At 68.3% G+C, this 25,095-nt stretch overlaps 1 protein-coding gene across 1 annotated transcript; it reads right to left on the minus strand.

The window, feature by feature from the left end:
• Positions 1-11,119: 11,119 nt before the first annotated feature.
• On the minus strand, positions 11,120-24,432 carry METRNL (meteorin like, glial cell differentiation regulator). Its single transcript, XM_054592900.1, has 4 exons — positions 24,193-24,432; positions 19,063-19,448; positions 12,351-12,410; positions 11,120-11,576 (listed from the first exon to the last, which is right to left on the minus strand). Exons 1-4 carry the CDS (start codon positions 24,366-24,368, stop codon positions 11,263-11,265), a joined length of 936 nt encoding a protein of 311 aa, XP_054448875.1. The 5' UTR covers positions 24,369-24,432; the 3' UTR covers positions 11,120-11,262.
• Between the last annotated feature and the right edge of the window lie 663 nt (positions 24,433-25,095).

The following is a 25,095-nucleotide window of genomic DNA, read 5'->3' on the forward strand; positions in this document are numbered from 1 at the left end:
GGGGACTCACGGGGAGGAGGCGGAGCTCCGGGACCCCAAAGTGCCTGAGGACAGAGCCAGATTTGCTCTCCCTCGTTTGTGGTGGGCAAAGGGAAACCTGGACTCGGTGGGGAGGCTGGACGGACAACCGGGCTGGACGTGCGCCCCGGCCCCACGCCCAGGTCCACGGTCCCTCTGGAAGAGGTGAACGCGTGCCTCTTGTAGCAGGAAGTCAGCGCGAGCAGAGTGGAAAACACAGGCCAGGCCAGCTGCAGGCGGCGGCTGGGGGGCCCCAGGCGCCGGGCACAGCTGCAGCCCGAGCAGGGCCATCCCCTAGGCACCGGCGCCCCGAGATGGCGAGCCCTCCCCCGCCAGCCCCCCCCCCCCCCCCCGCTCGCTCTCTGTCCCGGAGCACCGCCTGCCACTGTCCCCGCCTTTCTCCTCAGCTCCAGGGCCCGCCCACCACCTCCCTAACTTTCTGAATAAACTTCCCCATATAGTCTGAGTTACTTGGCTCTGGAGCCTTTCAAGTCGAACTCAAGTACTAAGGTGGTTGGACCGAGGTCCGGCCCAGCTGGTCACTAGAGCCTGGTGCTGTTTCTCCGCCGCTAACGTTTTGTTCCCAACAGGGGGACAGAGTGTTTGCACACCGGTTCACAGCAACACTATTCACCATCATCCAAACGGGGACAGAGCCTGAGCGTCCAGGACAGACGAGGATAAGCAAGCGTGGTCCGTCCCCACGGGGAATCGTGTTCAGCCTTACAAAAGAAGGAAATTCTGACACGTCACCACGTGGATGAAACTTAAGGACACTCTGCTGAGTGAAAGAAGCCAGGCACAAAAGGACAAATATTCTATGAGGCCCTAGAAGACATAAGCATAGAGACAGGCAGAAGAAGAAGGTGGCCAGGGGCCGGGGGCAGCTTCTGCTTCGCAGGGACGGAGGTTGAGCGGGGGACGGTGAGCAGGCCCTGGAGCGGACGGTGGGGGCAGCGGCTGCCCAGCAGCGGGAACGCGCTTGAGGCCCCGGAGCCGGGCACCCACACACGGGGAGACAGGACTTCCACGTCACGTGCGTTTTGCCACAGTGCAGAGCTGTGGTACACGTGTGCCCCAGCTGGGTGTGTGCACAACAGGCACACACATGAACCCACACTTGGAAGCACGGCTTCAGCAGTTCTGAAGGAAACTCGCCCAGGAGCTGACAAGTCAGCCCTGGGCGATGAGTTCACGCCACTTTCTGTGCCTGATGCTGGGTCGTGGCGCCAAGGTCTCTGAAAGGGGCAGGCGGTCCTTGCTCCGCGGAGGAGTTGTGAAATACACATCTCCCGCCACCCCCGGCGGCCGCTCCGCTGGCCGCTGGCTCCACACAATGGGGTCATTCAGCCCCTCGGCCCGCAGCCGGCACACCAGGCGCTGGTTCCGCCCCCACAATCCCCCGCCGCGGGGCCGCCGCGGCGCCCTGCCCCCCGCACGCTCACCCCGCGCCCGCGGTCCTCGCCCTCGTCCCCACACCTGCGCCCCGAGGGCCGCGGTGGGCGCCGCCCGGGGCTCCCGTCTCCGGCAGCGGAGACGGCGGCCCAGCTGTGTCCCTTTGATGTCGCCTCAGGTCCCAGCAAAATAAACAGAACCGGCGGCGTCCACTGCGTTTATTTCGCGTATTCCCCAAACGCATAATTATCTTTCTGCGAGGCGCATTTTTGGTGCATCGCCATGCCTCGGTGCCAGAGCCCCAGACTGCCTTCCTGCATTCCTGGGCCGTGACACCACCGCGCGTGGCCTGCTGTGCTCGGCCAGATGTGGCGGAGCCGCCCTGAGCCTGCCCGGCTGGGGGCGGGCCAGGCCCTGCAGGCGGGAGGGAGGCCCAGGGGCGGGGGGGGGGGGGGGGGGGGCTGTGCGGGAGCAGCCCCCGTCGGAGGTCCCGGAGCACGGCCTTGCCGCCGCGATCACGGTCACTGTCCCTGCAGCCCCGCGGGGCCGCCCTCTTCCCTGTTCTGAGAGGGGAGGCCCACGAGCTCCGAGGCCAACCAGCAGGGCCGAGGAGGACCCTTCCTCCTGGCCCCGGGCGAGTGGCCGGCCAGGGGCTGTGTGAGGCGAGGCCCCGGGGGGCAGCCACGCCTCAGTCTCTCCCGCCCGGAGACCAGGGGCCTCTGGGCCAAGGGGCCACCAGGACCACGTGGGGCCGGTGACTTGACCCAACAAGCCGACCAGGGGAGCCCCCCCTAGGCAGGTAGACAGTACCCAGGAGGCCCGGGACAGCCCATCCCAGGGCTGGGGGCTGAGGCCATCGTCCTCAGAGCAGCCGAAGACTCTCGGAGAGGGGGGCCTCTCCCCCAAAACTCACAGAGGCGGCTGTCACTCAGGACCCGCCCCCCACGTTCGCGCTGCTGTTCTGGAGAAGCCTGAGCTGCACCCTCCGCTGTGTGGCCTCGGGCGAGCGGCTCGCCCTCTCTGAGCTGTGGCGTCTTCCCTTATGAAAGGAGGGTGACACAGTGCCCCCCCACCCCCCATCCTCACAGTGGAAACCCAACTGCAGGGCGGAGCTGGGGGCCGGGAGGGAGGCCGGGCGGGGAGGCGGGGCTGCAGCCCTCTGACCCCCCTTCCTGGGCCATGCAGCCGGCCGGCTTCTCCCTGGCGCCCCTCCCCCCGCCCTCCTTCCGAACTGCCAGGGGGGACACTTGGTGCCCTGCTCAGAAGCCACCAGGGAGGCGAGCGGTGCCGGACGGGGCGGCCGGGCGGCCCCCCACCCCGCAATGTGACGATGGCTCGTTCTTCTTTTTATTTTGTCCTTTTCGGACCTTTTCTACCTGACTTGCACAGCATGGTTTTCACGTTTGCTTGGGATTTTAAAGCCATAATTTTAAAGCCCTGGTCCCTTCCCCTCAGCCAACCCTGCTCTGGTCAGCCAGCCCGGAACCTCCGCCCCCGCCGGCTCAGGCCAGCCCAGCGAGGTGCCAGAGAGGCCAGCACCCAGCCCTGCGCCCTGTCACCTGACCCTCCCCACCCACCGCCCCCTCCACCGGGGGCTTCTCCAGCACAGCTGAGCCCACCTGGAACATGCCTCATTCTCCACAGGGCTCCCTGGAGGGACAACAGGTGACGGCAAATGAAGAAAACCAGGGCTGGCGAGAAACTTCATCCCACGCTCCCGGGCCTCCCCTGCTCCGTGACTCGGGTGTCCCGTATCGACAGTTCTTGGGACCTGAGTCTTCTACCCGGACACCTAGCAGGACCCGCGAGGTGGGGCTGGAGGACGGGGCACCTCTGGGTCCCAGAAGACCCTCACACCATCCTGGTGCCCCCACGAGGGGAGAAGGGGACAGAGGGGACCCTGCTCCCAGTAGGGGAGTCTTCTACCTCCTCCTCCTTTGTGGATCCCGGCCAGTGTCCACCCCCCCACGGACCCCCGGCCTGGACTGGGCTGACCAGCCCAGGGATACGGAGTGGGGGGTGCCGGGCCGACCTTGGAGGCCTCATGGCCTCTCGGTGAAGGGGTCCCAGCCGTACCCGGCCCCCATGACCCTCCCCTCCCCTCCCCGACCCCTCCATCCCGACAAGACACAGGAGCCCTGGGAACCACCCGAGGGGGCACGTGGCCTGCAGCCTCCCAGGCTCCACCGCCCCTGCCCCTGATGCCAGAGACAGCCCTCAGCTCAGGGCCTCGGGACAGAGGCCAGGCCCCACTGTCCACGCCTCCTGCATCCGTGCCCCTCCAGGCTGCCTCCCCAGCGCGAGGCCCCTCCACAAACGGCAGGGAAGGCAGAGGTGGAGGCCGCCACCCGCGCCCCCGCCTGTCTCCCCAGCCCTGGGCCCAGCCTTCAGCTGCTCGCTTCCGACCTGCATTTCCAGGACACCCCTCTCCCCGGGCGAGCCCTCCCTCCTGCTCCCGCCCCGTGCAGCTTGCCTGGCCCCCCGACAAGGGCCACGTGTCCTGTGCCTGGTCCCCAAAGTGTCACGTGCTTGGCCTCGGGCGTCGCCACTCAGAGGAGAGACACAGAGGCCGTGCCTCCTGCTGACCAGCAGGTGTGGGGGTCCACCCCGTCTCCTCAGCCCCTACCCATCTGGATGGGCTCACACACGTGGAGGCCTCCCAAGGGCAGAGGGCAGAGGGCAGGGGTCAGCCTCGGGCGGGCGAGATCAAGGAGCAGGACCGTGGGGCCGCCGCCCAGGCCCCCAGCAGACGGCCAGGCGTGTCCACGCCAGGCCGGAAGCAGCGCCTCTGAGAGGCGGGCCGGCGCACGCCTCTCCCAGTAGCGCCCACGGTCTCATCAGGAAACACCGTGCACCTGGTGCGGCCTCCCTGTGTGGGCAGAGGCCAAACCGTGCCTCCCAGGAGCTGGGGCCTGGGTGGAAGTGCTTCCACCGGGGGCTCAGGCGAGGAACCCCGCCCTCCTCGCCGCGTGGAGCTTCGTGAGCTCGAAACCCCGAGAGGCTAATGGCTCGCACATGTGCGGCCAGCCTGCCTCCTGCCTCTTCCTCTGATTTGGTATCAAATGCTGGCGTCGGGGGGAGTGTGCTGGCTGGGCCTGGGAGCGGGTGAGGGACCGCGATCCCATCCTCACACCTGCAGGGTGCGGGGCAGAGGCCACGTGGTGTTTGTGCAGACTGTGTGGACCTCCCGTGTCTCCTTTTGAAAAGGCTGCCCTCCCAGCGCCCCAGTCCCCAGGGCGCAGAGCCTTGCAGGGAGGCTTCCGGGGGGTGGGCAGGCCCGGGGCCAGGGCTGTGCAGCCGGGACCAAGCGCTGGGCTTGGCCTCCTGCCCCCGGGGCAGGCTGTGCATGACGCACAAGCCTGAGCCCCTCCAAAGCCAGGCACCAGCCACCAGGACCCATCTGCACTGGGAGGAGGGCTATGCTCTCAGGATGGGGGGAGTGTTCGTCAGCCACCCAGGGAACCACAGCTGTTGGGTCTCCACCAGCATGCACCTGCCCCTTCCGCCCCCGGACCCTGGTGCCCGCACGGTGCGGCTGGGACACGAGGCCTGGGCCACCTGCCTGCCACGTCCGCAGCCACGCCAGGCCCCCCCCGGGGCAGCCCCAATTGGTGCCGCCGCCCTGATCCGCCACCCTGCGCGCCCCTCCCGCGCCCAGCACTTCGGGCAAAGGCCACGTCCCTTGGCCGTGGCCTCGGGCAGCCAGGTTGGGGGCTGCCGCCAGCATTGTCCGAGCAAGTCCTGTCACGTTGCTGGGCCGCAGGCCATCCCTCCAGCCCCCGAGCTCCCTTCTCCCGCCCTGGCTGCCCTGGCTGGGCAAGCACCTACTGTCCGCCACTCAGAGCCCCTCGCTGTCCAGGAAGGGCAGGCTGGACCCGGGTGCTGGTCACGCCTGAGAACCTTGGCAGAAACACAGCTGGAAGGGTGCCTCGGGGTCACACCAGAAGAGGCGGTGGACGTGAGGAACACCGTCCCCCTCAGGGGAAGCAGACACACGTGTCTTCCCTCACAGCAGCTTCTACGGCGGCCGGTGACAGTGTCCGCAGGCAGCAGAGGACTGTCAGGGGACAGGCCCCCCATGCCCGCCATGGGCTTGCTACCAACTTCTGTGTGTCAGACACCAGCTGCCTAGGATCAAGAACGTTCCCTGTCCCTCTGCTGCCTGCATCCCTTCGTTTCCCTCCATTTTGGGGGAGCATCTTTCTGGACTCTGGTCCCGTCGGCAGCGCTGAAAGGGGGAAACGCGGGCAGGTGCTCTTCCCGGGCTGGAGCCGGTGCCCCGTGCCCGGCAGGGTGCAGAGTAGGGCGTGGGGGCTGCCCCTACCTCTCGCCCCAGCGCCCCAGCCCCCCCCAGTCCTGGTCTACAGGCCCCCGAGGCGGGGGGTGCTACAGAGGGGCTGGGGTCTCCCCAACCCCGCCACACCCAGAGGCAGCTGGGAGCCTGGGGCCCCTGTGGGTCCCAGTGGGAGGCGACGCACAGGCACGCGGCTCCTTGGCGCCCACTGGCCTCCCTGACACAGACCCGACCCTGTTTCTCTGCCCTCCCCTCACACTGGGCCCTCGGGGGTTTTGTTCTTTGTTTTTTTAGCATTTTTTCTTCTTGCCCCTGATCAAATTGATGACGACAAAGTACGTGGCTTGTAAGCAAAATTCATTTGAAGACGAAATTCCAAACCCCTGGCCACAGCGACCTGACCCCACAGGAAGCCCGCTGAGCCTCGGCCCCCACCACGTGGCTCCCGCACGGGGCGCTGTCCCCAGAGCCACAGGGGTGTGGCCCCCGCCTGCTCCCCTCCCGCCTGGGCCCTTGGGGGCGGGGGGGGGGCACGCCTGGGACTGAGCGTGAGAGGACCGGCTGGGAGCCCAAGGCTGGACGCTCGGCCACGTGGGGCCGGGCCCCCCCCGCAGCCAGCGTTTCTCCGGGTCCCAGTGGGCTGGGTGAGCCAAGACTCCCTCCCTCCCCGACACCCTTTGGCCTGCACACACACGCACACCCGGATACACACACGGACACACACAACAGCACACACAGGCCCGCCCCGCTGCAATTTCTCTCTGTAGATGGTGGCCCGTTTACTCCGGAAGCATCGGCGCAGGGCCGCGTGCCCGCGGCCAAGGCCTGTCCTGCAGAGAACGGGCTCTGGAGCCTCCTCCCACGCTGTCCGGGGCAGGTCGGGGTCAGCATGAGCGCCGGAGTGCACGTGTTTGTGTGCGCAAGGCTGGGGGGCCTTGTCCTGGAAAAGTCTCGGCAGCACAGGGCGCGTGTTGACAGGTCGCATAGAGCGTACGGAAATGCTGCGTCTGCTGAGGAAAGTCCCAGGCGGCGCCCCAGAGTCCTCACACCGTGACGAGGGGCCACCCGAGGGGCAAGGCCAGCTGAGACCGCAGCAGAGACCGCGCTTTGTGAGAGGGGCCCTCAGTGAGCCCAGGCCTGGTCCCTGCCTCCACCCTCTCCGGCCACGCCAGCCAGGCGCGCAGGTGAGCGGCATCCCCGGCAGAGTGGGCGCGGCCGAAACGCAGGGCCAGTGGGGCACCTCCGGGTGACGGGCCAGGCCCTGGTATCCGACCATAGAAGAGGAAGGGCTGGGGTGGGGGGCCTGCAGGTCGGGCAGGGGGTCTCGGGGACAGGGAGAAGGCTCGGGGCACGCAGGGCCCGGGGGGGCTGCCCAGGAGGAGGGGGGCCCGGGGCGCTGAGCAGAGGGGCAACCACACAGGCGGGCCTGGTGGGGTCGCCGCGGCGGGTGGCACCATCTGGTGGGTGAACGCCAGAGGAGGGCCCCCTTGCTGTCTGGACTGAGAGGCTGACTCAGGACAGGTGAGCCCAGGTGTGCTCGGGTGTGTCTACAGTCCCAGCAACCACACCTGGCAGCGGCAGCGAGCTCAAAGGCAGCAGGTTACAATGTAGCATTAGTCAGCAGAGAGGAAGAAAAATACCTGACAGAGGGGGAGGGGCGGGGGGGTGGGGAGAGAGCTCAGTTTCTTAGGAATCAATGAGGGACACCACACCTGCCGTGTGGCCCCCACCGATACAGATGGAGTAATGCTGTGAGGTTCTGATGAAAGTTATAAGCCAGTTTCTAAAAACGCAGGTAGACACACAATGGCATTTCACACACTTTAGGGGAATTCGCCAGCACCCAGTGCCACCCGGGGACCCCGCCCTCAGCCACAGGTAAACAGGCACCTCGGTGTGTGTGTCTCCCACAGACCTATCGTGGCTGAAAACAGCAGTATATTACGCACGGCTCTGGGGGGCAAACGTCCGGCCTGGGCGACCCCGGGCCGGAACCACAGTGCGGCCCGCAGGCAGGTTCCCTCGAGGCTCCGGGCAGAAGCTGCTTCCTGCCGTTTCGGCTCCTGGAGGCCCTGCGACCCTGGGCGCTGAGCCCACCTCAGGCCGAGCCCTTCTCGGCTGGACCCTCTGCTCTCCCCTGTCCTGCCTCCTCCTCCGTCTGCGAGGCCCCGTGACGACATCCGGCCGCGGGGCGATCCGGGCTGATCTCACCGCCCATGAGCCACCGCCACCCGCCGGAGCCGAGGGAGGGTCAGGGTCCGGGTCAGGGTCCTGACCCGGGTCCGGGCGAGGACGCCGCTGGGCCGTTACCCCGCCCCCCCCCCTTGGACGCAGGACGGCATCAGATGGCAGATGTGGGCCACGCACAGGGGAATGCGGCCCATGGGCAAGGGACGGGGGCCGTCGACTGCAGGCGCGGGCCGAGCCGTTTTCTCCAAACTGGCCGGAGGCCGGAGGGGGCCCCACCCCTTTCCAGTCTCCAGGGCAAGTCTGGCCCTCCCAGGAGCCAGCCCAGAGCTGGGTCCTCAAGGCTCAGAGTTCCCCTCCCACGCACCCTCTCCGCCCTGGCCTGCCTCGCAGCTGAGGGGTCAGGCCCGCAGGCGCACGTGCTGAGGTGCCTGGTGGCCCCGGGGTCCCGGTGCTGGAGGCCCCGCAGGTGGAGGGCAGCTCCACAGAGTCCGGCTCAAGGCCCCAGCTTTTCCCCAGTAGAGGCGGCCGGGCCCGCCCCCACGCTGGGCTGAAAGGGCACCTGTCGGGTGGGCCAGCCTGGCCCGGGTGTCAGCTGTAGGCCCACACCTGAGGGCCTGCTCGCTGCAAGAGGCCGGGACAGGGACACACACACACAGTCCTGAGCTCCCCTGGGTTTCCATTGGCCAGATGGTGGGCGTGGACCCCAGCCAAACCCCCCCCCGAGCACACGCACCCCACACCAGAGTCCGTCCCACGCCAGCGCCTCCGGACAGGTGCCAATGCCAGAAACAAGGCCCAAGTGGGAGAAGGTGCCCTCCAGCGGGAGGCCAAGGGTCAGCCCGACCCTCAGGCGGTCAGGCCGGGGTGAGGGAGGTGGGGGGAAGAGGTGGGTGCCCGACCGAGCATCAGGGTGCGGAGGCCAGAGTCTGCGCGGCGTCCAGACCCGCAGGAGAGGCCTGGGCCAGGGTCCCTCCCAGGTTTCTATCTGGGGGGCAGGGCAGCAGAGCGGGAAGGCAGAGAGAGCGCCTGGGCCGCCCGCCCCCAGCACCGGAGGGGGGTCATTCAATGGGGGAGGAGGAGGGGCTGCCTCCAGGTGCCACTGGCTTAGGGAACTCAGCACGCGCGCGTTTCCTGACTTCGACGGCATCGGACAGGCCCAAACCTGGCCTCTTCCCACCAGCGTGTGCGGTGGGGTCTCTGGTGTCGCCGAGGCCAGGGGATAAGGACGCCCCTTCGGACTTGCCAGGTGGAGGGGCGTGGGGCCTCTGCGGAGGCCGTGGCCCACCTGCGCCGCACCTGAGAGCTGCGGTGAGCCGGACAATGCAGAGATGAAGGCAGTGAGTTCACTCCCCACGAGTGTGGCCACGGGGGAGAGGGACAACGAGGGGTGACAGCGGTCAGCTGGGCCGGAGAAGGTGGACCTAGAGCTCACCAGCCAGGCCTCGCAGACTCCTACACATCTCCCTTCAACCTCTGGATGGAGCCACAGGAGGGTCTGTCCCATACAGTAACCAGGCCAACCAGAGCCACGTCCACAGGGCCGAGCCCCTGGCCGGCCACGCCAGGCCTCTCAGGGCTCCACGGTGTGGGGGCTTGGGGTGTGCAGTGGTCTCAGACGCCCAGGAGGCTCTGGACTAGCAGGAGGGCGTGGGAGTGGGGGATCCGTGTTCCCTCAGAAACGGGGACCCTGCCAGCCCCGCCCCATAGGGGGCAGCTGTGGACGGAGCGGGTGTTGTGCTGGGCCTGAAGCTCGCAGGCCCATGGGGGGCAGGGCTCCGGGGTGCCAGGCGCCCGCCTGCAGGGCTTGGACCCTCGGTGCTGAGCCCCAGCCTCCCCCAGGCTCCCCCAGCCCCCTGCAGACTGTCTCCCACGGAGCGAAGCGCCGCTCCCCCGACGCAGGCCCCCGCCCCCGCCCCCGCCCCGCTCCCTGCCCTGCGTCAGGAGGAGCACCAGCCCTGAAACCGAAACCCGACATTCTGGTTCTGCAGCCTGCGCTGCCCTGCAGGCCTCCGGTGTCAGAGTCAGCGGGGCGGAGCCAGCGCAGAAAAGCCCAGAACACAGCGCAGGGAGCGGGTCAGCCCCGCCGCGGGTTGGGCGCGGGCTGCTGTCCTCGCGTCCCCCCGGCAGCCCACACCCGCGCCAGTCGCTAGTCGCTAGCCACGTGCGGCCTGTCCTGTCACCAGCCGGCCGCTGCGGGTCGACACCCTGCGTCGTGCAGTGCAGGTGTCGAGCACCTGCTTCTTGTCAGGACCTGCAGGAGCTCACGGTCTCGTGCCGGCACACACCTAACGCCTGCCTGGGGCCACGCGCCGTGCCCGAGTCCTCGGTGCAGGTGGCACGGTGCTCACGGACCGCTTTGGGCCCCCGCCCGGTCGCCCTTTGGTCTCAGCAGCTGGCGAGAAGCCACGCGGTTCATAGCCGAGGATGCCGGCCGGCTCAGGTCCCATTACGTGACACCCCAGGGACCCTGCGCTGGGGTAAATAAGCATCCCCCAAAATTCACATCTACCCAGAACAGGGAGAGCGAACCTACCGGATTTTGCGGATGTAATCAAGTCGTGGTCACTGGGCCAGGCCCTTGTCCAGTGACGGGTGTCCTTCGAATGGAAGGGATACTTAGAGGACGCAGAAGACGACAGCAGGCTCCGCCCCAGAGCCTCCGGAGGGAGGCGGGCCTTGCGGCCGCAGAGAGCATCTTGTGAAGCCCCCAGGCTGTGGTCATCTGTTATGGCAGCTACAGGACACTGACTCATCCTCGAGGATGTGAGGCCACTGACCCCGCGCAGACCAGCCCCTGGGTGTTCAGAGACTTGCTGTGGCATCTGGGGGAAGTTGGGGTCAAAGGGCAGGATCTGCATTAAAAGGAAGGAGGAGGGGTCCCCGGGAGTGTGGGGGTGACAGGGCAGGCCCATGGGACGCGCTGACCCCAGGGCCACGGGGCCCCCGGGAGGAGCCCGCGCAGCGTCCGGCTCGGCCAGCAGGCGCGGGTCAGGGCTCCCTGGGCGGGGCGGCCAGCAGCCCAGGTTCTTTAACACGCGGAAACAACGTGAAACAGCAGGCATTTGGCTCCATAAATCTCCATCGCAAGAAACAACCTGGAGTGGCGTCAGGGGTTCACCAAGGCAACGCCAGCGCCTCCCCCAAACATCAGCCAAACGCGATGACTGCAGGTGCTTTCAGGGAAACAGGATGAGACAGCACACAAAGGCACGGGGCTTGGTTTGCTATGCACGTTTCTTTTTTAAAAAAAATATAATAACTTAGTTTGCATTTTACAGCGTTTCCAATCAATGGGTCGGGGCTCCACAGCCAGACTGCGCAGGAGCGTTACACTCCGTGGGCGCCGGGCGCTCGCCCCGAGGCGGTCACTCCACGCCCATCTCGCAGGGGTTCAGCCCCCTCTCCTCGGCGTCCCTGTACACCCTTTGGAAGTCCTCCAGGCGCGGGGCGCAGCCGAGCCGGGCCTCCCCAAAGTGCATGTGTCCCGTGAAGAGGAACTCGCCGCGCCCGGGCCGCACCCCGCACTCCAGCAGCGTGGTGATGCGCCCCCGCCAGCCGCCGCCGGGCGCTGGCCGGAAGACCCTGCTCTTCTGCCGGTAGATCCGGCTCACGTGCAGGTGGATGGCTGACTCCTGACGCTCGGGTGCGTGGGTGACGTCCCGGATGGCGCCGCGGACCACTGCAGAGGGAGGGACACGGGTCAGCGCGGCTGCGGGGATGCCCGCCGGGCCCCCCGGCAAGGTGCGCGCGGGCGGCAGGCGGGCGGGGACCCTGGTCTCCGCGTCCCAGAACTTCCTGGTAAAAATTACAGGGCGGAGGCGGTCTTCCTCCAAGGGCCCGCCTCACGAGCGGAGAACAGAAGGCACGAACCACGCTGTACAGCAGCTTTTCAAGCTGGAGCGAGGAACGTGGCCACAGCTCAGACATGAGATTTGTATCAAGACCGCAGTCTCGCCGAGGCTCCTGGGAGGAAGGCGGCGGGCAGGGCAGAGGCCCCGAAAGAGGTCCCACCCCCCGGGACCCGGAAAGGAGCTGTGGGTCCCCACGGAACTGACCACGGGGCTCAGGCTCAGCAGGTCCAGCCGTGACAGCCACCGCCCTGGGCCCAAGCCAACCCTGCCCTCAGCCCAGGGCCCCGCCAGGGCCCGGAACGCCCGCCGCGGCACCTGCAGGGGACCCGGCGGAGGGCGAGGTTCTGAGGTCAGGCCTCCAGAGGGGCGGCCTCGCGTGCCGGGTGGGGAAACGCTCAGCGAACGCCTTTGGAAACAGTAACTCCCAGCCAGGGCTCCCGTGCGCCCGGGGCTGCCGGCACCGGCGGGACCACGGGCGCACCACGCCCGGCATCTCCACAGCGCCCTCCCCGCGGAGGTCCGAGCCTGGGCGAGGGGTCCCCGGGGCCCGCGTGGGCACGGGGCACCCTCCCACCCCCGCCGGCGGAACCGCGGGCACTCACCGAAGTCGCTGGTGCAGACGGCCAGGAGCACCTCCGCATCGCTGCAGGGCCGGCACGGGGCTGCGGGGAGAGGACGCAGGGGCGGCGTCAGGCGGGGCCACGCATGCGCGCGCGGTCGCAGCCCGGGCCCCGGTGCGGGCACCACCAACGCCCGCGGGAGCTCGGCCGTCCGGCAGCCGGCGCCTGCCCTGCGGCCCGCGGCCCAGCGAGCGGGCTGGGCGCTGACGGCGGGGGACCCCGGGCCCGCCGCTCAGCGCAGGACGGGCCTGTCCCTCAGGAGCAGCCACTGGACTCACGTGAAATCACTCTCCCTCGTCCGCCACCCACGCAAACCAGCTGGGCTGAGCAGAGCCCTGTCCCTCCTCCCAGCCTCCGCATCCACCCTCCGCAAGGCCCGGGCTGCCCACCCTCACCGCCTGCTCCCCGGGACCCCTGCCGCCTGGTTCCACAGGGGTCAAGGCTCTGCCTGGCAGGACCCACGAGGCCGCACCTCGAGGCGCCGGGGAACGACGAGGGGCGAGGGGCGTTCTCCTGCTGCGGCCCTGGGCCCCTCCGCGGGCCCCTCCCGCAGACCCCGCCTGGCCTCTGAACACCCCAGACTCCTTCCAGAGCCGCCCAGAGTCCGCTGTCAGACCCGACCGCGGCAGGGCTGGCTTCCTCCGGCCAAACGGGCCTCACGTAAAGCCCTGCACCCTCCTGCCTCAGGTGGGCACAGGCCTCAGAAAGGTAGTGGGGGAGGGAGAGGGAGGCAGAAACCTGGGGCTCTGGCAGCCCTCCTCCCCCATGGACCATGCTCCCCTTCGCTTGACGGTGGATTTGAGAAAATACAATCTATTCGTTGACTCTTACATTACACATTTCGAGGCCTGTCCTTCACCTATGTCAAGTCTCTGTGTTTTGGCATGAAGCCTCCTAACGCCGTAGACACTGTACCTGTGAAATCTCACTGGGACGAGCCCGCCCGGGGCGTCCCTGGCCTCGGCACTGGCTGGGCCCGGGGGAAGCTAATCCTGGCTGCGTGCCCGGCCGGCTGCCCTTGCAGCCTAGCCCTCGAACTAGGCTGAGTGTGAGGTCACCTGCCCTGGGGCGGCCAGACCCCGCAGGGGTGGGTGGCGGCAGTGGCTTGGGGGCCTCGGGGACCCGGGCGGGGCGCAGACAGCAGCAGAAGAGAGGCGCCCGGGCCTGAACGTGCGTGGACCGCGGGGTCCGGCTCGCAGGGTTCCCGGGCCGCCGGGCTTGGGCGTGGGCGGTGCTGTGCTGCCCCGCCCCGGGCAGGGCGGGTGCGCGTCGCCGACCACGGGCGAGGTGTGCCTTCTGGCAGGTGCGCCCGCCGGCCCGCCCGCCCAGTGCCCGGGCCCCTGGTGTTATCAGGAAGAGCAGCAGCCACGGAACCAGACCAGCCTGCTGGGCGCGTTGGCAGCCGGTCCAGCCCATCTGCACAGCAGGAGCCTCCCCGGCAGCTCCAGATCCCAAGCCCTCTGCCCACCTGTGGCCTCTGTTTGCATGGGTGGGTCCCCAGCCTCAAGGCCTCACTTAAAAAAGAGTGTGGCCGGGGGGACCCCCCGCCCCGTGCCGGCCGGCTCACCCCGTGCCCACAGGTTGGAGGCTCCAGCCTGGGCTCCCTCTGTAGGAGGGGGTGGCCTTGGCAGCTGTCCCTCCAAGAAGGCAGGCGGGTCAGTGAGCCAAACCCACGATGACCGCAGCCCCCTCCAGGCTCTGCTCGGGGCCAGTGTGCAGGGCGCCAAGCGCAGGGGGGTGGCAGGTGAGGGTCCACACGTGGTCTCCAGAGGTGAGCCTCGGGCTCCAAGCGGAGACAGGCCAGGAGGCGCCAGCCACACAGGGAGGCGTTGGGGGCCAACAGACCCCAGTCCTGGAGCTGCGGCCTCTTGGGGGTTGTGGGCCCTGGGACCTCGGCTGACGGCCGGGGACAGAGGTGGACACCAGCCATCCTAGGCGCCCGCCCTGGCTCACTCCCCGTCCCGCGGTGCGGGGCCCTGGGGGTCCCCGGAAAGCGGGCCACGCCGGCAGGGCCCCCCCCCCAGAAGCCTGGACGAGCCGACGCCACTGACAGCTGAGCTCATAAAGCGCCGCCCCGGAGACTCCCTCCCGCAGCCCTGCGCTTCCCGGAGCGCAGGTCACCTTTGTGGGAAGCCCAGCCCGCGGACAAGCAGTCTGGAAACAATTACTGCCGGAGGCGGCTCGTAAAGGCTGTGGAATGCGCTGGTTTCTGCCGCATCCAATCCCGTGTCCTTACGGGGGAGACGGGGAGGGGGCGGCCAACGGGCTGGTTGGAATTCTGGCCCGAGTCTCGTGGCGAGGGGAGGGCCGGGGTGTGGACGTCCCAGGAAGATTACTCTGGAATGTGCATAAAATGAGCTGAACGACGAAGAAAACAACAGGGTCAGGGAGACAGGCCGGGGCCACACGGGGAGCCAGGTGAGACCGGCAGGTGCCCGCAGGAGGCCGTGGGCGGGGTGCCTTCTGTCAGGGACTTGGCGCCCAAGATGCTTGGCGGAGGGTCAGACAGACGCTGGACCTGAGGGCCCGGATAAGGAAGGCCATGCGGGAGGACACCCGGCGGGGTCAGCTGGTGACCAGGGCAGGTGCAGCATTTCAACAGGGAACGAAGAGAAAAGAAAAACCAGAATGTTGTGAACGCGGCCGTGGCAGTGGCCGTGGCCGGTGTCACCTGAGACCAAGCTGGAGCTGCTGGTTAAGGCTCCAGAGCTGCCTCCAATGGCCACAACCCCCTGCGCACCCGCCCAGAAGTCCAGTCCCCAGATGACCCCACCGGGCCCTGTCCTTGCTCGTCACCAGTGTCTCCTCCTGCCCCGCGGCCCCCCAGCCTCTTCCTCACCAGGAAAGCCACACCCTTCCACCCCAAAATGAGTAAGGCAGAAAATAATCACACAATAATTACAGAGGCCAGAGAAGCCACTGGTGCAGGAAATAAACGATCCAGCAAAAAGAAAGCAGCCTGGCTCTCTCTCCTTTTCTGCTTCCAGGAAACGACAAGGTTTCTCCTTCACTCCTGAACTCTGCCACGCACCCACCACGGCCCCTGAGGCCATTGGTGGCGGCCTCCGCACCCACGGGGCCCCCCCGGGATGGCTTGCCCCCAGCCTGTCAGACGCCAGGTTTTAAACGCGACAGGAAATGAAGCCTGCCGGCCGTGCGTGACACCGGGGCCCCCTGCTCAGGCACCCCGGAGCCCGTGATGGGGGCGACCGCTGTGCCTCCCGCGGCCCCGGGGCCGCGGCACTCGGCTGTCACTCCCCCAGGCCGGCTCACCGTGGGCAGCGGGGGTGGGGGGTGTCCTGCGCGGGCACCCCACGGCGCCCAGAGCGTGGGTGAGGCCCTGCCAGTGGGCTCCCGGGGAAGGGGGTCCACGCGGCTGCCCCGTGCGAACTGAAGACACAGGGTCTGCCTCTGTACCCCGGCGCCAGACGGAGCGACACCCCACCCTCCCTCGCTGGTCACCCCCACATGTCCACCTGCCTGCTGGGTGATGGGGGACCCTCGCAGTGCCCGTTTCCCTGGGGACAGGCCCCAGCACCCGGCCACATCCCGCGCGGGGCCTGGAGCCCCGTCCGTCACAAACCTGCGTCTGGCCGCTCGCGCCTGCCCCGCTCTGCCAGGCTGCTCCTGCGCCCCGGAGGGAGTGCCCGCGTTGCTCAGGCGCGCTGGCGAGACCCGCAGCCCGCGGCGGGCACCGTGCGGCAGCCCAAACCCAGAGTCCCTGGGCTGGGTCGCCCCCGGCCGCCGCCAGCCCTGCCCCCCGCGCCTGGCAGGGAGCTGCCTGCCTCTCCATCCTTGGCTGCCGGTGCGTCTCGGTTTATCAGGGAGGCCGATCACACAGCCCGAGCGGACACGAGGCCACCATGCTTGCTCTGAACAGTCCCGGCGGCCAGGACTGCCGCCAGGAGCCTCCTGCTCTCAGGTCAGCACACAGGAGTGCTTGGGACTCGCGGGTGGGGAGAAGGCAGGCGCTCCCCTCCGAGCCCCCGCCGGGGGCCCCGGTGCCACGGGGCCTCTGCAGCGGCAGCCAGGCCGGAGCAGGAGCGAGCCTGCAGCCGCGCCGCCTCTGAGGGCCCACCTGGCCCGGGGACACCGCCGCCGCCAGATGGCCAGCGCCGACATTCCTCATTTCGCACCCATTCCTCAGGCATTAAAGGCTTAGGGGCCTAGGCCCTGATGAAAGGCCAACACCCCAGGGAGACAGGAGGCACCGACCTCCCCGGATCCTGCTGCCCCCCATGCCCTCAGGAGGGGGAGGTGCTGGGCCCAGTTCTGGTCTCAGCTCCCAGAGCCCTGGGTGCCTCTGAGTCCCTCTGAGTCCCAGTCCCTGGAACTGACAGTCACTGCCCCAGACCCCAGCCCGGAGCCGGTGGAGCCCTGTGGGCCCAGGTTGCCACGGACACCCCAGAGCCAGGCGGGTCTATGTCGGGGGGTAGCAAGGGAACCTGGGACACGCCCCTCGCAGAAGGCCTGGCCACCCCAGCCAGCGGGACGTCCAGCCTCGGCCAGCGCGGGAGGTGCGGGGCAGCGCGCACAGGCGGGGGCGGGACGACCCGGCCTGCACCCCGGCGCCCCCGCTCCCCGCGGCAGGCCCACAGGGTCCCGGGCCGCTCAGTCGCCAGCGCCACGCCTCTCCCAGGCGCACCCACGGGCCCCGCCTGGAAGGCACAGGCCCTGCCCCCAGCGAGGAGAAGGGAGCCTGAGCGCGGGCCGGGGCTGGGGTCACCCCAGGCTGTGACCGGGAGCTCCCGTCAGGGCAACGACGGCGCCCAGGTGTGCGGCAGCAGCCCCGGCGCCCGGGAACCGCGGGGCGAAGGCGGAACAGAGCCCCCGCCGGGAGAGGCCCCGCGAGCAGCAGCGAGTGTCTCTGAGGCCAATCAACGTGCGGCCAGTAAGAGGGACTTTACCAAGTTGCCGGCACTGGCTCCAGGGAGCAGGCGACCCCCACGGCCGGGAACCTCGACGCGGGCGACCCGGTTGTCCAGATTTTGCTGTCATTCGAGTGTGCCTCCAGGGCCTCGGAGAGAGGCTGGGGCCTCCTCACTGTGACCGAGGCACGGGCTGGGGTGGCTGAAGCCCAACTCAGGGCCTGGGCTTTGCGGCGGCATCCGGCGCTGCGTCCGCCCCGGGCAGGCGGCCCTGCCCCAGTGGCCCCACACTGAGGCTCTGCCACGGGGGCGTTGGTGTGAGCGAGCGTTGAAGTGGTGAACACTGACCCGAGCCAAGAACACAGCACAATACGCTGTGGATCCCCGTCAGGCGGAAGCTGCGCGTTTCAGACGCCAGCCGGCCTGGCCTTGCCCGGTCACACCCGACACGCAGAGACTGCACGGCTCCCGGGGACGGCCCAGCACTCACGCCAGCTGTTCCCGCGGGGCCCGGCTGACGCGTGAGGCCAGGTCATGACTGTGTAGGGTGTCCTCTGGTGCCACACGGAGCCGCGTCCCCCTCACGGGGGGACGTCCTATCCCTGTGGGGTGTTAACAGCATCCCTGCCGGGCCCCCGCCCGGCCAGGCCACAGGGCCGCCACCTGGCCATCATCCCAGCTGGTCACCGATGACGGGGCAGCCTTCCTGGAGCTGGCTGCCCGGGCAACCCACGCCCCCAGGCTCCTTGGTCCAGGCCAGCTTCGGAACGGACACAGGCAGCGTCCCCAGAGCCACGGCAGCCCCACCCCGAGCGCCCCTCCAACACGGAGCCTCCGAGCCTGGGCGAGGCCTGGCCCCGGAGGCCCCGGGCCGCTCAGGGCACGAGGGCCAGGACCTGTCCTGTGTGAGCAGCCTTGCAGACAAGGGCTCCTCCCTGCTCTCCGCCCGCAGACCTTTCCAAGGCCAGCCGCCCCCCCGGCCCCCACCACCCACCCACCCAGGGTCCGGCCAAGCCGTCTGCCTTCCTCCGAGGAAAAAGCAACGGGAGTCTAAAGCCGCTCTCCCCCTTCGCATGTCCACACACACCCCTGGCCGCCGAGAGACCCCTCCAGACCCCTCCCCCAGGCTCCCACGTCACCGAGGGCCCAGCCGCCGGGGCTCCGGCCCCACCTGGGTGCCCCACTCGACATGTTCCTGGAGCCTCCACACCGAGGGGTCCCTACGCACACCCACCCGCCCACAAAATGCCTCCCAAACCCGGGACTGGCCTGGGGATTCAGGACATTCAGGTTTGCGCCTGGGATGTGGATCAGCCTCAGATCCCACCCAAGCTCAACGTTCCAGGGGCTGCGGCCGGTCCGTGTGTCAGCAGCAAGCCTGGAGCGGCTGGAGCGGCACCAGCACCCACTGCAAATCCGCCACGTTCCACTCGCCGTGGAAGATGAGCACGTCAGGGAGTGAGGACCGGTCACGGCTCCAACCTGGGGCCCTTCTCGGGGACGCCTGTCACCCTCCGCAAGCACACTCCGGGGAGACGCATGCTTTGCAAAGCCCAGACGAGAGCTGTCCAGGACGCTAACGATACACCTCCCATCCGGCACCCGTCGCGCCCCACAGCTGCCCCACAGGAGGGCCCGTCGGCTGGTACCGTGGACCCCTCGGCCGCCGGGGGGCCTCCCGGGCAGATACACCCTGAGGAGCTTTCAAGGAGGCTGTGCTGGGGGGCGGGGCAGGAGAAATCGGAGAAGCCTGGCAAATGAGAAGGACCAGGGCTTCAGGACAGGAGCAGCCGGGGAGCCCGCCCCCCACCCCGGGCCCCACTCACCCGACAGCGCGTGCAGGTCCGACCCGGCGCGCCGGCCGCTCAGCTCGTACAGGAAGCCCGTGGTCCTCCTGCTGATGTCCTGCTGGGGCGTCGCTTCCACGAACAGGCCGCCCTGCTCGAAGCCGAAGCAGCGCACTTGGCCGGGCTCGTGGTCCCCGTCCCGAAACAGCAGTTTCAGCTCTCCAGTTTTTTCCAAATAAATATTGGCCCCGGAGGCGTCCCTGAGGGGCTTGATGCACAGAGTCAGGCGTCGGGAGGGCGAGAAGGTGTTGGGCCGCAGGTTGACGCTAAGAGCGCCTGTCGGGTACATCCACTCCACCGCGCCCGCGGAGCAGCGCAGGTACAGCTGCTCCACCTCCTTCCTGTGGGCCTCGTGCGTCAGCCCGCTGCGGAGGGGAGACGGGGTCAGCCAGCGCTGGCGTCGGGCCCCCAGACCCTCCCCGCACCCGGACGCTCGGCGTCTGCCGGCCTGCAAGGCTGCAGCGGCCGGGGCCCGAGTCCTCGGGGGTCTCCCCGAGTCGGGGAGGCGATGGGCGCGGCGCAGGTGAGACCCAAGGAAAGGATGGGTCTTCCAAAACATAATCAAGGAAACACCAGGAGGACGTTGGCTGCAGCCCAAATTCCAGACGGCCAAGCGGGGGACGGGAAACGGTGGAGGCGCCCACTGAGCGTGAAGGGCGGGCGCAGAGCCGGGGGACGGCACCGGGGACCCACGCGCGGAGGGACTCACTCCAGAGAGCGGCTCGGGAACCGGAGAGCACGGCCCGCGATGGGGGCCTGGAGGCGCGTGTGGTCTCTCGGGGCCCCACCCTCAGGCATTACGGTTTATATTGTCCCCTGGTGATGGGGCTGCCTTTCCACTCATTTGCAAACCTCAAGACCCTCCTCTGAGGAATATGTCTTTTCAATGAACCCAAATGTCCCTGAAGGGAGGAAAGGAAAGGTCCTCCCCAGGGGCCAGCGCGGGAGGGAAAGTGCGGAGAAGCCGGAGCTGAGCAGGCGCCTCCCGTCCCCGGTGGGGACTTCCAGAGGGCCCAGCTCGCTCCGCCCCTAACAGACGCCAGACAGGAGAAACTGAAGCCCCGCGCGTGTGAAACGCGCCACACTCCCCGCGAGACGCGTCTTGAGCACAATCACTATGTGATGTTTCCAAGAAACTGAAACCATCCAAAGCGTTGAAGTTTCCTGCCCCTTATCCAGATTTTAACATCAGCGTCTGCTTGTGCAAACGGCTACGTCACAACCACCAAGCAGCCCTGGAACTCGACTTCAGCTGAGTGTTTCATTACACGGGAGTGGGTTCTGATCAGATCTCAGACAGGTTCACCCACATTCTTGGGATTTTTATGTGGAATAAACAAAGCGATGCTCAGAGCCCTGGCCTGAGCGGGCTACCTAACCCCTTTCCACAGAGGAGAAAACAGCACATGTGGTTTGCATTTGCTGTTGGTGACTCGTGCTCTGGGCCCAGGAAAGCCCCGCTTTGCCTGCGACGGCCAGCGGCGGGCTGGGGCCGCGCAGTCACCCCGCGGACCGCGTCAGGCGGCGGCGGCACCGAGGAGGCGGTTCCTCCTCACCTCGCTCCCCGCCCCACATGCCCCGGGTCACGCGCAGCCCGCCCGGCCTCACACGCCTACCGGGCCTGCACACGCAGGACAGACTTGCAAATTACAGCCCAATAAAACTCATACGCGCTCATCTGACACATTCACGGGGATGGGCAGGATTAGAGCGCTGGGTGAAGAATTCGACGGAACGGTGAGCCGCTGCCCCCGAGGACTGGGACCAGCTCTGCTCTCGCTCAGCCACACAGACGTGACCCCAGTGTCCCTCCGCTCCGGTCCTTTGCCTCCGGGGCAGCTGGACGCTGGCCCATGCCCAAGCACCAATCCTCAAATCTCTCTCCCACAACAACCATTCTGTCTCAGGCTTCACCTCCCTCTCAGTGGGGCAAGGGGGCTCCGGGGGTCGAGGGAGTGAAGAACCTGCACCAGGGGCTTTGGATCCTTCGCTAAGTCACCTTAATTCGAACAGTAGAGGGAGCACTAGGGAGGCCCACCCTCCACCTGCGTCTCAGGCAGGGACAGAGGAAACCCTCATGGGAACAGGCGGCCGACCCACAGCTGCCCGGGGCGGGGGGCAGACCCGAGTCGGGGGCGGCCACCCACCAGCCTGCACCTATGACCGTGTGTATCTTATGGGCGCACCTGTTAATGGCTATTAATAAGATGAAAGAGAACTGGACGAGGGCGAGGGACAAAACGAAGGCTCCCCATTACCTCACCCGTTAAATACCCTCCTTGCTGGCCCACAGAGCAGGGTCTGCACCCACGGCTGGCATGCAGGGCTCCGCCCGGCTGCCTACAGCAGCAAGACCACCAGGAAGGCCGAAGGCAGTCAGTACCGAGTGTTCACACCAGTGGCGGTCGTGTGTGGCACGCCAGAGCCCTGTGGGCAAACGCCTCCTCAGCCGTGGACGGTCAGCCTGGGACCCGCCGGCTCTTTGCAGGAGGTCGAGGACTCCGGCCATGCCTGGTTCCTACCAGGAAGCAGAGCTCCACAGCTCACCTCTAAATCTTCAGCATCACAACAAACCTGAAAAAAAATCCTTCTATTTACGCAAAATGGCTGGGGTGCAAAAATGCACCAGGTCTGAACAGTCACTGGTGGTCGCACGTTACGACAGGCTCATGATATACAAGTGACACGCTAACCAGGCCAAAAAAAAAAAAGGGGCAACTGTTTTTTGATGGGATGAAGCTGCAGGAGGCAGAGAAAGCGCAGTCAGCCTCAGGGAATGAGAAGACTGGTTTGACTGTGGATTATTTAAACTGAGTTAATGCATTTTTCTTTAAAAAAAAAAAAAAGAGAGAGAATGGGCAAGTCTCATTGCCCAGGTGGGCGCGCCTGTGCAGCACCTTTACAGAAAAGACGGCCGATCCCGAGCTGACACGGAGGCTCCCTGGTGTGGTCAGCAGGGGGGCAGCCCGGACCGTGCCACTCACCGCATGGTCTGGCCCCAACGCTGAGTCACAGAAGGAAATGAGGTCTCTTGTTCACTGCGTCAGAAAGAGCCTCAGGTGGGGCCCTGGGCAGAGGAGAGGGCCCAGGGGGGCCGCGCCGCACCTGCAGTGCCCTGCCCAGAGCAGTGACCTCAGGGGCCTGGAAACACCCCAGAAACACACTTGGGCCTGTCAACTGTGAGGGGTCAGCACCATAACGAGCAACTCCCGCCCTCTCCAGGGACCAGAATCCGCCGCCTACCAGGCCACACCACCCAGCGCTGTCTTTAGGCTGCAGTCAGCAGGCACCGCAGCACCGGTCAGCTGCAGCTCTGGGGGGCTGCGCTCCAGGAATGCGGCCTGGCCAGCCCCTCTGCAGCCCCGCCCGCCGCTCGCTGCCTTGGGGCTCAGGGCAGGAGCTGGGGGAGTCAGGAACTGGGCACATCAGCAGTGACGGAAGGAAGGGGGCTACAGGCGCGTGTCCCCATTTCTCCAGGCCGATGAAAGGAGGCACAGCAGTGGGAAAGCGAAAGGCCTCCTCTCCGCAAGGCACACACCTGCGGGTCCAGGAGTCCCCCCGGCCCTCACGCACAGCGACCTCGGGCTCCGGCCCCCCCACGCTCACTGTCCTCTGACACCTGGAAAGGGTCAGCCCCTCCTCTGGAAGCCCCGGCTCAGCGGTGTGACGGGGCTACTGCTTTCGATCTGCTGAAGCAGGACACCCCAAGGCCTCCGTTTGGGGGGGCACTGATTCACTCAGCAGAGGCTGCAAAGCAGGGAGTTTAATTGCTGGCAGGGGCCAAGGGCTCTCAGGGTGAGATCGCGGCTCTCAGGGTGTGAGTCAGAGGCTCCGGGCCAGCTCGCTGCTGCCACCAGCTCTCCTCAGGCCAACCCTCCGCTCGGGTCCAGGCCCGGCTCCTCCATCCCGGCTCGGCTGTGAGGGAGGGCGCGGGGCCCCACCCCAGCGGCCCAGGACCCTCTCTGGGGGGCGGAGGGAAGGGGGCTGTGCTGCCGCGGGGCTGTCAGTGTCCGCAGAGAATGGCCTGTAAGCGCCGCGATGACCGAGCGGCTGCCCTGCGGCCCGAGCGCCCCGCGGCAGCACAGCCGAAACCTTCTCGGAAAACCTCCTTTACTCAAAACAATCCCGGAACCACCCCGCCCCCATCCCGGGGCGTCTGCAGCGGGGTCTTCCCCCGCGGACAAGGCCAAGGGCTTGCCTGGGGACCCTGCTCCGGGGGCGCAGGGCCCGGGGCGGCCCAGTCCGCGGCGCGTCCCGCGGAGATGCAGCGCCCCGAGCAAACTCCTGAATCGGCAACTTCCGCGGCGCAGGGCTGGCTTCGCCGACCGCGAGCTGCCAGGGCGGCCGAGGGCGCCTCGGGGACGGCGGTTTCTGCTCCTGAGTAGCTGCTCCCTCAGGCACCCCGCCCGCGCACACTTGTGGCTTGCACTCCGCTCTGCCTGTCACACTTCAGTCTTTAAAAAAGTCCTCGGCTGCCACCGCGGAGGGGCGCGAAGGGGGGTCGCCCAGCCCAGCGCACGCGCTGCCAAGGGCGACCTGACCTTCACCGGGCGAGGGCAGGGGGCTCGGCCAGGTCCGCGCCAGGCCCCGCACGCAGATCTACGGCCGCGCCAACGCGGTCGGCGCGGCCGTCCGCGCCACGGCCCCGTTCCGTCCACCCAGGGCGCTGCCCCCTCCGGCAGACCGGCCGCCCCTTCGCGCTCGGCGCGGAGCGCAGGCCCGGCTCCCCCAGGCCCGGGGGCGCGCACCTCCTCGCGGCGGGAAGGCGGCGGGCAGGGGCCGGGAAGGGCCCGGGGCCATCTCTCAGCCCCCGGGGTCGGCGGCCAACTCTCGGGGACCTAAGCGGGGACCGGCGCTGCCGAGCGCGGGGCCGGGGGCCGGCGGCAGAGACGGGCTCGCAGCGCGGCAGGCGCGCCTCCCCCAGGCGCCCTCCGGGCCGGGGAACCGGGGCGCCGCGGGCTCTTTTGTTCTAGTACCGGGGACGGAGGCGGCGGGGGCGGCGCTCCGCCCGGACAGGGTGCCCCGGAGACCCCGCACACTCCGCGCGCGGGGAGGGGATAGAGGGGAGGACCGCGGACCCAGGGCCGGGATCGCGCCGCGCAGACTCACCTCCCCTTCCAGCTGCACAGGTCGCTCGAGTACTGCGCGCCCGCGCCGCCCAGCAGCACGGCCAGCAGCACGGCCAACGCCAGCGGCGGCGGCGGCGGCGGGCCGGGGCCCGGGGAGGGGGGCCGTGGCCACAGCCACCCCGCGCGCCCCCCGGCCGCCCGCGCCGCACCCCGCATGCTCTGGCTCCCGCTCGGCGCCGGCCCCGCGCGCGCGCCCACTGAGCAGACTCTCGACCCGAACGGCCGGGCTCCGAGTCCAGGCGAATCACGTCGCGCGCCTCCCGCGCAGCCGGCGCGGCCGCCCGCCCATCGCGGCAGCTGGAGCCACCGGAGCCTCTGGAGCCGCGCGGAGGTCCGTGCCCGCCGCCGCCGCCCGAGCTCTGAAGTCGGCGAGTCAGCAGCCCGTGTCCCGGCTCAGCTGGGGGGCGGTGCCCGTCCGGCCGCTCCGCCCCGCCGGCCGCCCCGCGCCGGAACCCCGCCCCGCGAGCCGCCGGCAGCGCCCAGCCCCGCGCTCGGCTCCGTGCGCCCCGGCGGGACGCGGCGGACACCAGAGCTTGATGCGCCTCGTGAACATCCAGCACGGGGGGCGCGTGGTCCCGGGAGTGGGACCGGCTGGGGCGCCACGCGGAGGAGTGGTCGCGGAAAGGAAGAAGGGTCCGGGAGAGAAGAGCCACAGTGAAAAGCCGGGTCCGAGCGACAGGAGGACCCGGCGGCCGCGCGTCGGTGGCCTGTGCGACGCGGGGGCGGGGGAGAAACCCGAGACCCCAAGGCCGCGCAGACCCCCGCCCAGTGCCCGGCCGCGGCCCCCTCCCGCCGAAGGAGCCGGAATGGCCGCGGGCCGTGGCAGTTTGACGGGACTAGTCCGAGCCCATCAGGGCTGTGCCCGGCACAAAACCCGCCGCAG

This window comes from Pteronotus mesoamericanus, unplaced genomic scaffold (genome assembly GCF_021234165.1).
Source record: "Pteronotus mesoamericanus isolate MK-2021 breed Mesoamerican mustached bat unplaced genomic scaffold, CSHL_Meso_final scaffold_408, whole genome shotgun sequence".
Lineage (NCBI taxonomy): Eukaryota > Metazoa > Chordata > Mammalia > Chiroptera > Mormoopidae > Pteronotus > Pteronotus mesoamericanus.

Bases quoted from the DNA above. Each gene is read 5' to 3' on its own strand.
- METRNL (XM_054592900.1), bottom strand. From the start codon at position 24,368: ATGCGGGGTGCGGCGCGGGCGGCCGGGGGGCGCGCGGGGTGGCTGTGG. The intron at 19,449-24,192 runs GTGAGTCTGCGC...TCCCCTCCGCAG, and splicing joins CTGTGCAGCTGGAAGGGGAG to CGGGCTGACGCACGAGGCCC. The intron at 11,577-12,350 runs GTGAGTGCCCGC...CTCCCTCTGCAG, and splicing joins CGTCTGCACCAGCGACTTCG to TGGTCCGCGGCGCCATCCGG.